Consider the following 16,264-nt stretch of genomic DNA (forward strand, 5'->3'; position numbering starts at 1 on the left):
ATTAACGAGCCTTATTCAAAGAGCATGATTACGTTATAACGAAGAGAAATAAATGGGTTAATTTCCTTCATAAAAGAATTAGAAAAAGAAACAAAAACAACTAAGTTATGCATATTTCCCTCTTGGTGGATCAGGACATGGTTCTACCAAATTATTTCCCTAATTTCATATTTATCAGTACATCAACCAGGAATGGACAGATTCCAATTATGCCAAAAGCCAATTACATAATCTATATATATGAGATGATCTAAAGAAGGGAGAAGAGAGAAATCAATGAATATGAGTTTGCAGTGACCATCTACAAGGATTTCAATTGAAGGGGCGGAGGTGGATTCGTTGTTCTTCTCTTCCATATGTTTATTTCTTTCCGTGGCCGCAAAGGCAACCCTTCACAGCCAATCCTCATTGGAGCTGAGAAAGGAATCATCACTTCTTCTTCTTCAAAGTCACCATCTCTTCTCTCATTATCAGAGTAATAATTACAATCCCTATGAACATGATCTGCTTCCAGGGGTGCAATCTGTGCCGTCCAATCAAAACTAGCAAAAGCATCACGGCCGCTTGCAAAACGCTTCATTTCGCCCAAACCTGGCGCTCTATTCACATCAGGCAAGTCTTTCTTGTTACTCGATGGCGCATCAGATTTTGCCAAGCTAAAGACTCGCCTTAACTTGGAAGCCTGCTTCTTCCCTTGTGTAGGAGAAGAAGATTGATGAGGGAGTGGAACAGAGACAGGCTTCAAATTAGCTTTAGCAGCTAATTTTCTAATATTCTTCTTGTGCTTGATCTGTCCCATGCATGAGACTTTGGGTGAAGTTGGTTCTGGAGTTTCCAAGCTTCCACTCTTGGATTTCCTTTGAGCTTCATCGGGAATTATGGAAATGATGGGACAAGACAACCCTTTGCTTGCACAAGCTGCTCTCTTGTCTTTGCCTGGGCTGAACGGCGGGTTCTGAAAGCTCACACGGACAGCTGAAACTGCTTTTGGCAAAATTCTCAATATCATGCTTTTGGGCTTACCCTGTTTCTTCATTCTATCTAAACACTTGGACAGGAGGATTTTATAGGACATACATAACACAATATATTTTACTCTGTTTTTATACATGTGATGAAACTCACTCCGAATTGAAATGAGAGTGGAGGTTCTAGTTTTGACCCAATCCTACAACAAAGGGTTAGTCAAAAGTAGATTTTTAAGAATTCAGACCGAGCAAACCATGTTTGCCCATCCCAATAGTTACAGCTTTGAGAACGCAGCTTCCTTTATATTTCCAAAATCATCTATCAACATACTAGTTAATTGATTGTTTAATTAACTGATAAGCTAAGTGATTTAAATTAATCGATATGCCTTCAGGTTTTGGCATTGTCAAACATTGATCTAATCATCGTTGCTCCTAATACAATAATATTATGCACAGTAGGTTGCGTAAACACAAATTTTAAAAGAAATTAAACTCAGTCTCCTTTGGTATCCAAGATATATAAAAACTAATGTAAGTACGAGTGGCAAATACAAACTAAAATTGTTATTTCACATACAATATCGAGGGAGGGCTAAAAAGATGATAAAATTTAAATTAATTGCTGCTACGGGTAAAGAAAAATAAATTATGAAAGCTGAGGAAGGGGTGTTGTTGATCACAGAAACGGTGTATGCATATACATATATATTGGTAAATGCAGAAGATCAATTACAATTATTATAGGTATTACAAGACCATCTAAATCATCATATAAATGGTTGTGCCCTTGGTTTCAAATTAAAAGCCATGACCATCATACTATCTCTTAATCGATTTCTTCCACGAAACACATATCTAAAATCAATTTTCTAATCTCCAACGATTATTCTTTTCACCTTTCCTACAACAGCATTGTCTTAATTCATCTTACCCTTTTCACAAGCAAGGTTTAATGTTGCCAAACTGTCTCTTGATAACTCCCTTCATCGTCCTCTTTATAATATTAAACGCTAAGTTAAATTAGTATCCATGATTACCATTTCTATACTATGGAATAGTGGAGACCATTTTATACTTAAAATTCTCCGCATTGAAATTTCCAATCCTTGTAGATTAGTTCAAAACCTAATAAGCTAATTCGCATAATGTTTTTTTTCTTCTTCTAATTTTAATGAAAAAATTATTTTAAATTTTTTTTGTATTTTTCAGTCTTTAAACTTGTATTTTTTTTGTTAAATCACCCTAAAATGGATGGAAAAGTTAATGTTTGTTAACTTTTCTAATATGGCATACTGTAGATTCCTGCGTAAATGACACGTTCGTATTTAATTATTTTTAAAGTTTTTATAAATATTAAAAAAATTATTTTTTATAATTTTAATGATTTTTATTTTTTAAAATTTAAAAAATAATTAAATAATGATGTATCTTCCACATGTATGCAATATTAACAAAGTTAAAAAATGTTACATTTTCCATTAATTTTAAGGTAATTTGACAAAAAACACAAGTTTAAAAACTAAAAAAAACGAAAATTAAATGAAAAGTTAAAATTATTTTTTATAAAATTAGAAGGCCAGGTAGATCATTATACCTAACCTAATAAAATGTGGATTAAAGACCAAAATGGGGAATGGATCCTTGGGTTTAATTGTAGATTGGGGAAATATTATGTTCTAGAAGCTGAATTGTGGGGTATTATTGATGGTGTGACATTCGCACAAGGAAGACAACACGATAGAGTTTTGGTGCCGACAAACAACTTGGAAGTTATTAGAGTATAACTTAAAAAAACCATGAAAAGTGAGGATATTCCCTTAAAAAAACCATAAAAAGTGAGGATATTCCCTTAAAAAATTATTCGAGTTTAGGCGAAACAATCTCCTATCGTGTTAAAATATTTAGTGATCCAATCATTATGATTAAAGATTTAGTAAAGACTTATACCTAGAGCTGACAAACGAGCAGGTTAGGATTTGGTTTTTCGGGTTTGGATTAGCTCGGGTTTGAGCTTTTTCTTGCTTCTCACCCATTTCAATCGCACAGAAGAAGATAGACTAAAGAAAATGAGCATTTGCATTGGATGGTCTGGAATTTTTCTCAACGCACAATAGCCTTCATCCTCAATTAATCCTTCTACTTCACATAAGGTCGGACATAATTTTAGAACACTTTCTTGAATGATCATTTCTGACTTTTGTTGAAGTAGCACATCGGAAACAATGCTCCTACTTATTTCAAGACCAATAATTCGTATATTTTCCCTTAATAACGTGGCATTAGCAATAAATAAAGTCGAAGAAATTTGTTTACTTGCATCAATTTTTTTTTCTTCTTTAAAAATGTTGAATCATCTTAATTTTTAGATAGTTACGGTTATATAGCCGAAAATGGAGCAAGTACATGGGCATTCATGGTCGCCATCACTTTGCACTCCATTCCTGCCAAAATGAATGTACAACCCGAGGACCCTAAAAGGAGAACAAAGTCCGAAAACAACTTGAAGCAGTACCTGTGATAGCATTAATAACAACTGAAAAAAGAGGTGTTGTGATTGCAGCAGTTTCAACTAGTTTAGCTGCCCGTAACGTGTCCAACATCTCTCTCCCTCTCTATTTAATTTTATATTGGGGTTTAAGTTTTCTGATTTTAATTTTAATTTATTTTAAAATCTTAATTTAAATTTAAAAGTTAATTACTAATATTATTAATTAATTATGAACTTTTATCAAATTAATTCTAAAACTTAAATCAAACACTAAAAAATTAAAATTATTATCTTCAAGTATCAAAATATATAACTTTTGTCAAATATATATACCAAATTGAAAAAAAAAACAAACGCAACATCAAATTAGAAAAAAAGTACAAAACTTGGGTCAACTTTTGCATTTAGAGGAGTTCATGCGGCTTGCTCACCCCCGATTGACTTGATGGTCTTTGGACCAAATTTGGGTTTAGTTTTTTAAACCTCATATCGGCTCGATTGTTTAAAAATTAAACGATATATAAAAATAATTTTATATTAATATTTATAATTAAATTTAAATAACAATATATTTTATTATTTTTAAGCATTGAAATAGATCATTTCGCTGCCTATAGATTCTCCCAATTGCCAAGTCCTAGGAGAAAGATTAGATGTGAGCATTCGATTGAGTTGAGTCGAATCGAGTAAAAAACTTTGATTTAATTAAGTTGACGAATCTTGTTTTAGCAACCGAAATCAATTTAAAATTTTTTTGAATTGAATCAAATAGAGTAAAAAAATTTCGAGTCAAGTTGAGTCGAGTTAACGAATCATATTATTTATACTCAATGCTACGTTTACATGGACTGATTATTTAACTAGTAGATGACGTACAAGATGAGTAAACATTTATCAAAACGACGTAGTTTTACTTTTTCTTATTCAGGTTTTTGAATAATTTGAATTATGTAATTTATATTCAAGTTAAATTAAAAAATTTAACTTTTTATTCGAGTTGATCCAAATAACTTAATTAACTTAAACTATTTAATTCAAAATTTAAATTTTTATCCAAATTTTAAAAACGAAGAAGGGGGACAATTGTTTGTTTAAATTTAAATAAAAATATATTATTTTTATTATTTTTATTTTTAAGCAGACCATTTGGGTGGGCTGAGTGGAAATGTTGGTGAAGAAACTCATCCAACTTTTTAACCCTGAAATGAGGTTTGGGCTTAAAATGCGTGAAAGCTTCACTGAGTTTCTTCTCGTCGATACGTGGTGAAGAATGCTAAGTCCGTTACGACGAGGAAGAAACAAAGAAGAGTTGTTGACTCGGCAGCGACTCACCAGCACTCGGCGATAAGCGTTGGGTCTCTATCGCGACATACTCGGTGTTACCCGATTCTTCATGCGGCCCGATTCACTATGGAGGGATATATCGAGATTCGAGAGAGAGCGCTAGGAAGGAGTTTGAGGAAGCTCATTTCGAGAAGGACCCATGATGGTGACCCGGTTGCTTATCGATGGGCGTGATGCGTTGCAATCAGCGTTGAAGAAGCTCGCCGAGAAGCAGAGGCAGCTGATTGTGAAGAAGCAACGCGGCGGATATGGAGGGTGATTTTGATTCATTTCCTCCAAGATTATCAGCTTTTAATTATTCAATTGTAAATTGTGTATACGAGTTTGGGAATCCAGTACTTTTTCTTAATAAACGTTTAGTTGATGGGAAAATGGAAAGAGCAAAAGAGAAACTTTCATATTCAGGCAAAATTTATAGAAAGAGACGAAGGATCCATAGATACCCTGTCTTGTCCAATGTGTTTAGGAGTCAGTCAGATTCAGCCCAGCCGACAAGACAAAGATTTATGTCTTTTCAGTTGATACGTAACAGTTAACAGTTGGCTCTACGAACAAAACTGGGTTTTTTTAAAGTAAAAACATGTTTTGTTAATGAATTTGTTAGCTCATGGAAAATATCAAAAATGAATTTGTTTCCTCATAAGCAGCTTCCATGCCAGTTGAACATGTTTAGTATAAAGAGTTGCCATTTTCAAACACCGAGCCAAACTAGGTGCTGCCCAGAACTACCAAACCCGCCGACTCATAAAACCACGAGCTATGTTATAATGACAAGTATACCCGTTCTCAACAATTCACTAACCACTATGATTGACTCATGGTTCAAATAACAAGGATAATTCTGTCATTTCGGTATACCTTTTGCAAGAACTCGACAACTTCAAATACTCTATATAAAAGTCACGCACTTTAATGGGGTCCAAGGATGGTTTCTCATTTTCCCATAGGAAATCTTTTGTCAAAGTTTTTGAATCTGAGTTTTGACTCGAAATTAGATTCCTTGGATCGATCTCAAGGAAGGGTTTTGAGTTGAATGCCTTTTGTTTTTGTATTGATTTAACAATGGCGAAAGTGAGACATTCTCGATTGCAAGCGAGGAAATGGTCGACGGTTACGCTCGTGTTGTCGATGTTGTTTATGTTATCGGTGGTTTTGTTGATGCTATTGGGACTAGGGATCTTCTTTCTCCCGATAAATGACGATGATTCTGCCCCCAATGATCTCACTTCTTATAGGCGCATGGCTTCTGAAAGGTGACACTATCGCGGTTGTTTAAATTTCTATCGCATTGATCTCTTTCTTTTTTAATTATTTCTTTTCGTTGATTTGACTCAGTATTTGATGCAGAGGGAAAGGCTTGGGGAAGAGAGGGGAGCAATGGACTGAAGTCCTTTCCTGGGAGCCTAGAGCTTTCATTTATCATAACTTCTTGGTTAGTTTCCAACCCATTCTTTTCCCCCGTTAATTTGAGCTTCTGTTTATAAATTAGTTTTGCATCAATTTAGTATATAATTAGTTTGAAATTCCGAATCTCCCCTTTCTGATTGTATATGCTTATGCTAGGAAATTTTGTAATAAATGGGAATTAAATTATGAGAAAAATAGTTCTCCTTTAGAAATGCGATGCAGATGGATTTGATGACTTGAATGATTTATGAAATAAACCTTGTAAAAAAAAGGAGAAAAAAACCTTTTCTTATTATTGAATTGGTATAATTCTGGGTAGTGGGCAGAGTCTGTTCCTATGATCTTCTTGTGGTGTCTATTGAGTTTGAGGTCTTCCTTCTGGTTTTTGTTTATACTAACAGCAGTAGTAATATTGGGGATTTTTGCCTTGATTTTTGACATTATTTATTTATTTCAACAGTCCAAGGAAGAGTGTGAGTACTTAATAAATCTTGCTAAACCTCACATGGTGAAGTCCACTGTGGTTGATAGCAAGACAGGGAAAAGTAAAGATAGCAGGTTTGCATTACCAATTCCTCTCTCCTATTCTTTTATTGAGATTGTGAATGGTAGGATATGATGTTGAGATGTTAAACATCAATTTCCATTTTTTGCTTTTCCTAAAAGTTCTTTGAGAAACCCCTTTCTGTCCGAAGAACAGTTATGGTTGAACTTTGAACCTAATGTTGCTCTTATGACATTTAGCTTGTATTGTTTGCAGGGTACGGACAAGTTCGGGTATGTTTCTGAGAAGAGGGCAAGATAAAATCATTAAGGACATAGAAAAAAGGATAGCAGACTACTCTTTCATTCCTGTAGGTACGAGGTTCTAATTCTGAGCAAAACTTTGTAAATATGTTTTACTCTATAACCAATAATTAACTTTTTGGTGCAAAAATCTGTTGAGATGTCTTTTTCTTTTCATGGAGCTCCTGGTTATGAGTCTGAATTAAATCTCACCTGTGGGCATGTGCAATTATTGTTTACAGCTAATGTTGTCCAGATTAGATCTTTCCTAATGTTGTTATGTTCTTTTATTTCGTTTGGCAATTAAACTGTTTCCAATTATTGCATTATCTTTCAGGTTTTTCCTTCTTTTATGACTTAAAGCTAACATTTTAATCTGCAGAGCATGGAGAAGGTCTTCAAGTTCTCCACTATGAAGTTGGACAGAAATATGATGCACACTTTGATTACTTCCTTGATGAGTTCAACACTAAAAATGGTGGCCAGCGGATGGCTACCATGCTTATGTATTTGTAAGCTTTATAGTCTCCTCCCTACGTGTCCATGATGCATTCTGCACCAGAGCAAGTGCCACAGAAACTTCTCCTTTTTATATTTGAAAAGGAGAAGGATTTGCTACCTCTTTCCTCACTTTAAGCTATTGATGCAGGTCAGATGTTGAAGAGGGGGGTGAGACAATATTTCCTGCAGCCAAGGGCAATATTAGTTCTGTGCCGTGGTGGAATGAATTGTCTGAATGTGGGAAACAGGGGCTTGCTCTGAAGCCTAAGATAGGTGATGCATTGCTGTTCTGGAGCATGAGACCCGATGCTACACTAGATCCTTCAAGTTTGCACGGTTTGCTACCTTTTTTTACCCTTTCATATTTTATCTTTAATTGTGGTTCGGGAATGATTAAGCTAGCCCTGCGTTCCCATCTGAAAAAGATTTGAACTGTTATCTGCTGTGTTTCCTTGCATTTTTTACAGTTAATGTTCAAAAGTTATTTGTCATTTTATCATAGCAACTTTTAGTTATCTATAGTGGTATTGCTAATTTGACTGTATGTCGTATGGGTGATGCTAGGTGGATGCCCTGTGATTATGGGGAACAAATGGTCCTCTACAAAGTGGATGCATCTTGAAGAATACAAGGTTTAAGTTGCTCTACGAAAGGTACTTGTAATAAGGAGATTAGAAATGTATGAGGTCCTTCAAACACAACCTTCAGACAAGTTTATCAGAAGAGTTAGCTAGTTTTTAATTTAAAAAAAAAAAAAGAAACCTCTCTGCCTTTGTCAGTGATATGGCACATACTTGGATACATAACCTTGTGTATGCCATCCTAGGCACTGGTGAAGGTGATATTTAAGGATAAAATTTCAACTAGGGATTTCCCTTTTCTTGAATTTAATAAAACTAATATAGTAAAAGCTATGAAGTTTCTTATATTAGTAACTAAATTTTTAGCTAATGTCAATAGACACTAATTAATCGTTTACTTTTGGTTGGTTGATTTTTCCTTTTAACATAAACGCTGCTATTTTACTTGACAGGATACCATATTACCAAGGTACATGCCATGGCGGTCCAGTGCTGGGAAAGCGTATGATTCATGCAGCTCTTTATACTCAGGTGTCAGCCCCACTATTCTTTTATTTGATGGGTATTCGTTGCTCTTTTGGCCTAATTCTTAGGTTGAGAAGTACTTTATTTTCACTTTTTACCTTTTGGTTTTGTTTGACCCCTTGGAAATACTATGGCAGTCCTATACTAGTGTGAAAAATATGATGCCATACGTGGATACATTTATGAGGTGAGGACATACGAAATGGGTCGCAGCAGTTAGATGCATTACCTGCAGACTGTAAATTTGCAAAATAATCATAATTTAGTCCAGCACCTTGCCTGCTGAATATTTTTGTTCGATTGTTTTGATTCTTCTTCTTTTTGTTTAAATATATATAGATCTAATTAAATCAAACCAATTTGTTCCAGTTTTGTCGGAAATCGCTTAAGGGAAAGTTTCAGACTAATTGTTGTCCATCAGATGATTCGTGAAATCTCCATGTAAAATACGCGACAAAAAATAAGATCTAAAACGATATCCGAAATTGCTAAGTAGCTAGTGCAGAGTACGGTGCCACCAGACCTTTAATACATAACACACACAAAACCTGTAACTTATTCCGACTCTTTCCTGGCAATTCAACTCTTAACAGCTGGTTTTGAATCACAAAATAATGGCCTTCCCCAACACAAAGAATTACACTTACTACTACAATAATCACATGCCCCGAACTTTAATGAAACGGGAACCCGAATTAACATATGCAATCATAGAGATACCGTCCACTGAGATTTGATTCTGGTCGAGGCCATGAAGCAGCGTTGGCAAATAAAACAACCCACGGGTGACTTATATGAAAATTGACATATATGTAGATAAGCAAAGAGCAGACTAGCTTTCATCAGCTTAGCTTGTTGCATCACGGCTGTAATACTGGTCAAGGGTCTTTGCTGGTATACGGTGGAGGAGTTCACGTGGGAAGATACGAAGCAAAGTCCACGCTAAATCAAGTGACTGGAAGATATTGCGAGTATCATAAGCACCTTGCGTCACGAATTTTCTCTCAAATTTATCTAGGAACTCCAGATAAAGCTGTAAAATGATAACATGGAGAAAATCAAAATGCAATTCTGAATATGAAATTTATACATTTGAAGGAATTGATGCAAAGCTGCACATGCATGGTGTCGGAACCCAACCCAGACACACACACACACACATAGAGAAAGAAGGGGAGATAGAGCGAGACCAGATCCTCAGAAGAAAGTGCTTCCTCGCCAACCACAGCTTTCATTGCTTGAACATCTTTTCCAATAGCATAATTTGCATATAGCTGAAATCAAGAATTAACAGGGATTCAGTACCAACAACAATAGTACTCAAGTGCGCGAGACCATTATTTTACTTTAGAACTTCTCAGTTCTCAATCAGACCTGGTTGGACACGTCAGCATGATCTCTACGAGTCATCCCCTCACCAATAGCACTCTGAAATGCAAATAAAGAATGGAGAAGCTCAGGGTAAACTCTGATTTATGCGTCTACTTGTTAACAAGCATGCATAATTTATCATTGAAGATAAAATAACAATACAGTCTTACCTTCATTAATCGAGAGAGTGAAGGGAGAACATTAATTGGTGGGTATATCTGTTAAGGAAACAAATAAAGGTAAGGTTAATAATTATACAAACTGTTAAAGCTTTGATTCCCTATGAATTGCATCTATTTGGCAACTTAAGATTTTAAACTTTGAAAAGGGAGTAATTTGAATTGAATTGAATTTGACACTCTGCAGATGCTACATTAGATTCTAAAACCTTGTGCTATGATTAAAACAATAATGAATATTGTTTCAGTCACCTGTCGGTTGTGGAGTTGTCTATCAATGTATATCTGCCCTTCGGTAATATAGCCAGTAAGATCTGGTGTAGGATGCGTTATATCTGGTTCAAACAATACATATATTAATAACAATCAAAAGAATATGATTGATAACCAGTATCAAAGGTAGAAGAATGCTGTGTTGTTGGTGTTCCCTCTTACCATCATTAGGCATGGTCAAAATAGGAATTTGGGTGATGGAACCTTTTCTTCCTTCGATACGCCCTGCACGTTCATAAATTGTCGCCAGATCAGTGTACATATAACCAGGATAACCACGCCTTCCGGGGACTTCTTCACGGGCAGCAGATACCTACAGCACATACAAAACATGACGAATGACATTCAGTCCAGCTTTAGCAAACATAATAACTTGAAAGAGCATCAATTATAGGTTTATCAGATTTAATTCATTCTAAGTTACAGTATTCACTCTCTAAATTCATTTTCTAGCTACTGAAAATACCCATGATATGTCCAATGATCGTGAGCAGAATGTTATTTTCCAGTACAGGGATCATTTGACCAGGAAATTATGTGCCACACATCCTAGCAGCTGAACAGCTATAAAAATTATGTACCTCACGTAGAGCATCTGCATAAGAACTCATATCTGTCAATATAACCAGAACATGTTTCCCACATTCATAAGCCAAATACTCTGCAGTTGTGAGGGCAATTCTTGGTGTGATAATTCGTTCAATTGTGGGGTCATTGGCCTGGAAACACATTAAACGAAGTAAATTTCTTGATAAGAATGCTGAGTCATTTTCAATGACAAAAAAAAAGTAGTCAAGATTACATGAACAGCTATAACTTGAATTGCTTACCAGGTTCAAGAAAAGTGTAACTCTCTCCATAGATCCATTTTCCTCAAAGTCTCTCTTAAAAAATTGAGCTGTCTCCATGTTCACCCCCATAGCAGCAAACACAATGGCAAAATTGTCTTCTTCCAGATCCTAAAAGTCAATCCAGCAAAAAGTACATTACAAGATTTTAAATATGGAGGGAAGGAGGAACATAACATAGAATAGGAAAATCGAACAGACATCTGACTTCCAAAAGACTGCGCATTGGTTCAATTCAGTTCCTAAAACAAAAACTTATGAAATCCACAAAATAAACAATGAAAATCAAGCATAGTAAAGTCAATCTTAGTTAATATCAAATTAGGCTACAGTGCATACATACATCAAGGAGATTATCAGACTTTTCCAACCGCTTTACGAGACCCGCCTGACGACATATTTGAGCAGCTATTTCATTATGAGGAAGACCAGCAGCAGAAAAAAGAGGAATCTTCTGTCCACGAGCAATAGAGTTCATGACATCAATCGTTGAAATCCCTGTCTGAATCATCTCTTCAGGATAAGTTCTCTCGCTAGGATTAATAGAGCTCCCTGAGGACAAATGCAGAAATTTAAAATGATAAGATAAATTGATTCTTTAACTACTAGAATACCAGTCTCCTGCATACACTCACCAGAAATATCTAGGTATGCCTCAGGTAAAATAGGAGGGCCATTGTCAATGGGTTTTCCAGAGCCATTAAATATGCGCCCTAGCATATCCAACGACACAGGAGTTTTCAATACCTGTTGAACATACATTAGAAGGGGCTCAGCAATTAACAGCCATACAAAAATGACTAAAATGACCATCATGACTTTCTGAAAAGTTTAAAATCACCAAAAAAAAAAGTAAAAAAGGAATAGAAACACAACAGGTGTTCAAGAATTTCTTGTTTTAGAATGCTCGTCTCATTCAAGTTTAACCATAAAGCTGTTATGAAACAGATCCAAGCACATATATCACTAAAAAGAATCCTGTAAAGCTAACCATCCTAGCTGCCATCCTAGTTCTGCAAGCCATAATAAAAATTTAACCTATAGTACCATAAAAAAACATGGATAAAATTTGTTACCTCCCCTGTAAATTGCACAGTTGTGTATTTGTTGTCAATTCCAGATGTTCCTTCAAAGACCTGGAAAAGGAGAAAGATAAAAGAATGATGCATCCTAAAGCCATTCCAGAACTGTCACCTAATGCTTTCAGGAATTCATTTCTAAGGGTAATGATTTTACTAGACTTTAATATATATATAATATACATGTTCTGATTCAGGTAGGCTGTTCTCCGCCACAGTATTTAATCTATCAACATGGACTTCAAATGACAATCAGATGTTGGGATATCTCATTATACAACACAGGCAATAAAACCTATTTTTCCCATGAGGCAGAATTCACGGTTGCTTGCTTGACAAATACCTGCACAACTGCTTTCTCCCCATCAACTTCCAGGACTTGACCACGTCGAGTTGTTCCATCCCCCAACCGAATATTGACAATCTCCTGATACTTTGGACCCTGAAACATTTCAAACTTGTTCATATTATATTATCATACTTGCAATGAACTCTGAAGATAACCACTTAGTACAGAAGAGCCAAACCTACCTTAACTTTGTCAAGAATGACCAATGGTCCCGCAACACCAGATACAGTTCTATACTCTGAAAAGTGAAAACCAAAAATCTCCCAGTTAATGTTCTGTCTAATCATCATACTGCTAAAATAACTGTAAATTGTCACTCTCGCATCTCCTTGGATCATATTAATCCAAAAACAAAGTAGTCTTTAAACAAAAAAATGGAAGAACTAAAAATTCCTATTAACTTTACTAGTGTGTCAATCTACTTAACCATTAAATAACTATATCCTGAATTTAAAAACGATATTACATAATGGATACTAAAGACGACAAAGAAAACCACTCCATCACCATCCAATTCACAATCACTCCAGATCAGACTATGATCAGAGTTCAGAGTCAAAAGCTTTGCATGATAGTATAATAAATTGCGAAGAAAACGTAAGCATGAGATGAGACAGAAATAAGTTACCCATCCCGATCTCCAGAGTTCCCTCCTCCATGTCAATGAAGTTCTTTTCCGCTCCCATCTTCAAGAAATCAACTTCAAAGCTGAAAATAGCATTGAAAAAACAGAAACAGGATAACGTATCACTATTAACTACACGTTAAGCAGATCAAAAGAAACCAGAAAAAATTGAGAACACTAATTCTGATCCAAACAAGTAACCGCTGTTTCTTTGGCTACTGATTTGCAAAGATCCTGAAACTCGATTCTTACCGCGAAAGGAGAAATTGATCCAAAAATGAGAAGATATAGTAAAGTTGATGTGAACAGATCGATTGACCAGAGGAGAGGAGGGGAGAAGAATGTGTAAAAATAAAAAATTGAAACAGTAAATGACAAATAAAGTAAAGTATTATGATGTTATGGAGACGTAATAATGGGATCCGAGAAAGGAAAAAACGAACATAAACTTGCTCTGCTCCGGTTCGCTCCCCTCAAGGTTTTCACTAGGGTGTGCAAAATTCGGTTAAAACCGAAAAAATTCGGTTAACCGACCGAATTCGGTTAATCAGTCGGTTAACCGAATATTTTCGGTCGGGGGTCGGTTAAGAATTTTTTAAATTTTCAGTTAACGGTTAAATCGGTTCGAAACCGGTCGGTTAACCGAAAAAATTCGGTTTAACCGAATTTTGTAAGGTAATAGGCCTTAAATTAAGCCCAGCCGGCCAGCCCAATATATTTTTTCTCCTCCAGGCTCTAAGCCCAAGAACTAAGCCCAAGAACAATTCATGTTTCATGTTTCATGTTTCACGATTTCATGTTTCATACTGCATGTTTCATGTTTTCTTCTGTACATTATAGTGCACGCAAATTTATAATGTAAATACTGCATTATACTGCATGTTTCATGTTTCATGCAATACTGCATGTTTCATTTTTTTTTCCCAAGTTTGTAATGTAAGTTTATTTATTTTTAAATAAAAATTTTATAAATAATCTGAACCCAAATTTATATCCACATCTTCTCTTGAGCAGCAGTACGTGTCTTTCAAAATATGAATTAATTGTAAATTTATTTTATGTGTTAAAGACTTATGTAATGTTTTTAATTATTTAGTGATTCAAAAATTTATGTAATGTTTTTAGTTATGTAGTGATTCAAAGACTTATGTAATTTTTTTAATTATATAGTGATTTAAATCGGTTAAGTTGGTTAAATCGGTTAAATCGGTTAAATCGGTTAAATCGGTTAAGTCGGTTAATCGGTTAAATAGGTTAAATCGGTTAATTTTTAACCAAAAAAAATCATATGATTTTTGGTTAATTCGGTTAACCGACAGGTTTAACCGAAAAAAATTCGGTTCGGTTAATTTTTTTAAAAAAAATTTCGGTTCGGTTAACGGTTAAAAAATTTTGGAGGTCGGTTAATTCGGTTTTAACTAATTCCGGTCGGTTAACCGAATGCACACCCCTAGTTTTCACCGCTTCGATAGTTACCCAGGAAGAATTACAGACAATCATGTGATCAGATATGACGTGATCTTTCCTTTTTGTATTATCGTTGCTTCCCTAAACTACACGCTCTAAAACCAAGGACCGTGTTACACCTGGCAATTATCTTATTTTATTGACAGCCTGAAAATTTGTATTTGTTTGAAAGTAATATTTATTATCCTATAGGTCCCTGTACTTTTTTTCAAATTTGAAATTTAGTCCATGTACTCTTTTTTTCATTAATTTAATTTCTCTATTTTTAAAATTTTAAAATTCAAGTCTAATCGTTAACACTATAAATTTTAAAAAATACATACTTAACAGCAATATAACTAAAAAATGATATTATAATGAGCTTAAATTTAAGAAAATAAAATTTATTAACAGTTAGACTTAAATTTTAAATTTTTTTAAAGAAAAAGAGACACTAAAATTTTAAAAATAAAAATATAAAATTCTAAATTTATAAATAGTAAAATGACTTATGGGCATATTTTTACCTTTTAAAATTATATAATTAATTTTTGTAAGAAAATAATATTTTTAAAGGAAATGTAATACATTTAAAGAGAGGGATAATTTTTAGAAAGCGATTTTTTAAAATTGTAATATATTTAAAATTTCAATGATATAATTATCCTGTATAAATAAATATTTGTTTTATGAAATATTAGATCGTGGTACACTAGTAATGCGGATAAAAAAACATAATTATTTAATAAAAAACAAATGAGGTGTTAGTTAAAATATTAAAGTAAAGAAGTTTAAAATCATATTTAAGTTTAAATTCTTTAGTGCCAGGGTATTTTATTAATCATTTGTTATTGTAATTTTTCGAATAGATTTATATAAATAAAATTTTATTATTCATATTAATATCATTTATTCGTTTGTATTTGACCTCAACAGTTTTTGCAAGCACAATAAAATATAAGCAAATATCAACTCACTAATTACCTAATATTTAACTAATGTAAAGTTACATATTTGGAGGATCATAATGCGAGAAGACAATTTGTACTAGTAAGTAATCTAAAAGGTCAATAGTCTAATTAATCGAAATTGAAAAAAATCGGTTAAAGGGTTATTATGTCGTCTATCAAATCTAGATAGGGAGATACATTGTTTTGAGTATCGAAGTGGATGATTCATAGAATATAGGGATATGATGTGATTATCTAGATTGACAATACATTAGATAGGAACCAAGTCGAATTAATCCTAAATCCGTTTATGGATTAATTCATTTGTAATTTTCATAATATGGCTTGCCTTAATTCTTAAAATGACTGACTGTGTGTATGACTCAATTATTGTATTAAAAGCCTCAGTTCAAATAACTAAAAAGCCAAAAGTTGATGAAATAGTTTCATTTACAATAATGGAATTCATAACCCAATAAATAGTAAATAATATCCTCTCATTGGCATTACATGGTAAATGAAAAAGTAACGTGGCTACAGG

General features: G+C 34.1%; 3 protein-coding genes across 5 annotated transcripts; 1 reads left to right on the forward strand and 2 right to left on the reverse strand.

Annotated features, from left to right (window-relative positions):
- Positions 1-49: 49 nt before the first annotated feature.
- Positions 50-1,226, reverse strand: LOC107896050 (uncharacterized protein At1g76070). The gene has a single exon (XM_016821200.2). It carries the CDS (start codon positions 1,109-1,111, stop codon positions 302-304), a length of 810 nt encoding a protein of 269 aa, XP_016676689.1. The 5' UTR covers positions 1,112-1,226; the 3' UTR covers positions 50-301.
- A 4,485-nt stretch (positions 1,227-5,711) lies between these two features.
- On the forward strand, positions 5,712-8,901 carry LOC107897043 (probable prolyl 4-hydroxylase 3). Of its 2 annotated transcripts, XR_001684011.2 has the most exons (9): positions 5,712-6,056; positions 6,151-6,235; positions 6,671-6,768; positions 6,971-7,068; positions 7,379-7,508; positions 7,646-7,833; positions 8,062-8,150; positions 8,531-8,609; positions 8,741-8,901. XR_001684011.2 is itself a non-coding variant. In XM_016822382.2 (8 exons), exons 1-7 carry the CDS (start codon positions 5,866-5,868, stop codon positions 8,133-8,135), a joined length of 864 nt encoding a protein of 287 aa, XP_016677871.1. In that variant the 5' UTR covers positions 5,713-5,865; the 3' UTR covers positions 8,136-8,150; positions 8,531-8,901. The 2 variants fall into 2 exon arrangements, 1 of the variants encoding a protein (XP_016677871.1); XM_016822382.2 differs by having other exon boundaries at positions 5,713-6,056; positions 8,531-8,901.
- Positions 8,902-9,064: 163 nt separating this feature from the next.
- On the reverse strand, positions 9,065-13,778 carry LOC107897042 (V-type proton ATPase subunit B2). Of its 2 annotated transcripts, none has more exons than XM_016822380.2 (15): positions 13,580-13,778; positions 13,331-13,410; positions 12,885-12,940; positions 12,697-12,795; positions 12,351-12,410; positions 11,910-12,021; positions 11,618-11,826; positions 11,257-11,385; positions 11,008-11,145; positions 10,589-10,739; positions 10,406-10,488; positions 10,145-10,192; positions 9,978-10,031; positions 9,794-9,877; positions 9,065-9,636 (listed from the first exon to the last, which is right to left on the reverse strand). In XM_016822380.2, the coding sequence occupies exons 2-15, from the start codon at positions 13,386-13,388 to the stop codon at positions 9,451-9,453; spliced, it is 1,467 nt and encodes a 488-aa protein (XP_016677869.1). In that variant the 5' UTR covers positions 13,389-13,410; positions 13,580-13,778; the 3' UTR covers positions 9,065-9,450. The 2 variants fall into 2 exon arrangements, with proteins under 2 accessions (XP_016677869.1, XP_016677870.1); XM_016822381.2 differs by having other exon boundaries at positions 13,529-13,691.
- Between the last annotated feature and the right edge of the window lie 2,486 nt (positions 13,779-16,264).

The sequence above is a fragment of the Gossypium hirsutum genome, chromosome D05 (assembly GCF_007990345.1).
Source record: "Gossypium hirsutum isolate 1008001.06 chromosome D05, Gossypium_hirsutum_v2.1, whole genome shotgun sequence".
Taxonomy (NCBI): Eukaryota; Viridiplantae; Streptophyta; class Magnoliopsida; order Malvales; family Malvaceae; genus Gossypium; species Gossypium hirsutum.

Excerpts from the sequence above, each read along its gene's own strand:
- LOC107896050 (XM_016821200.2), bottom strand. The coding sequence starts at position 1,111 with ATGTATAAAAACAGAGTAAAATATATTGTGTTATGTATGTCCTATAAA.
- LOC107897043 (XM_016822382.2), top strand. The coding sequence starts at position 5,866 with ATGGCGAAAGTGAGACATTCTCGATTGCAAGCGAGGAAATGGTCGACG. Across the intron at positions 7,509-7,645 it reads GCTACCATGCTTATGTATTT|GTCAGATGTTGAAGAGGGGG; the intron begins GTAAGCTTTATA and ends CTATTGATGCAG. Across the intron at positions 7,834-8,061 it reads AGATCCTTCAAGTTTGCACG|GTGGATGCCCTGTGATTATG; the intron begins GTTTGCTACCTT and ends GGGTGATGCTAG.
- LOC107897042 (XM_016822380.2), bottom strand. The coding sequence starts at position 13,388 with ATGGGAGCGGAAAAGAACTTCATTGACATGGAGGAGGGAACTCTGGAG. Across the intron at positions 10,489-10,588 it reads TTTGACCATGCCTAATGATG|ATATAACGCATCCTACACCA; the intron begins GTAAGAGGGAAC and ends TGTTTGAACCAG. Across the intron at positions 10,193-10,405 it reads GACAACTCCACAACCGACAG|ATATACCCACCAATTAATGT; the intron begins GTGACTGAAACA and ends TTTCCTTAACAG.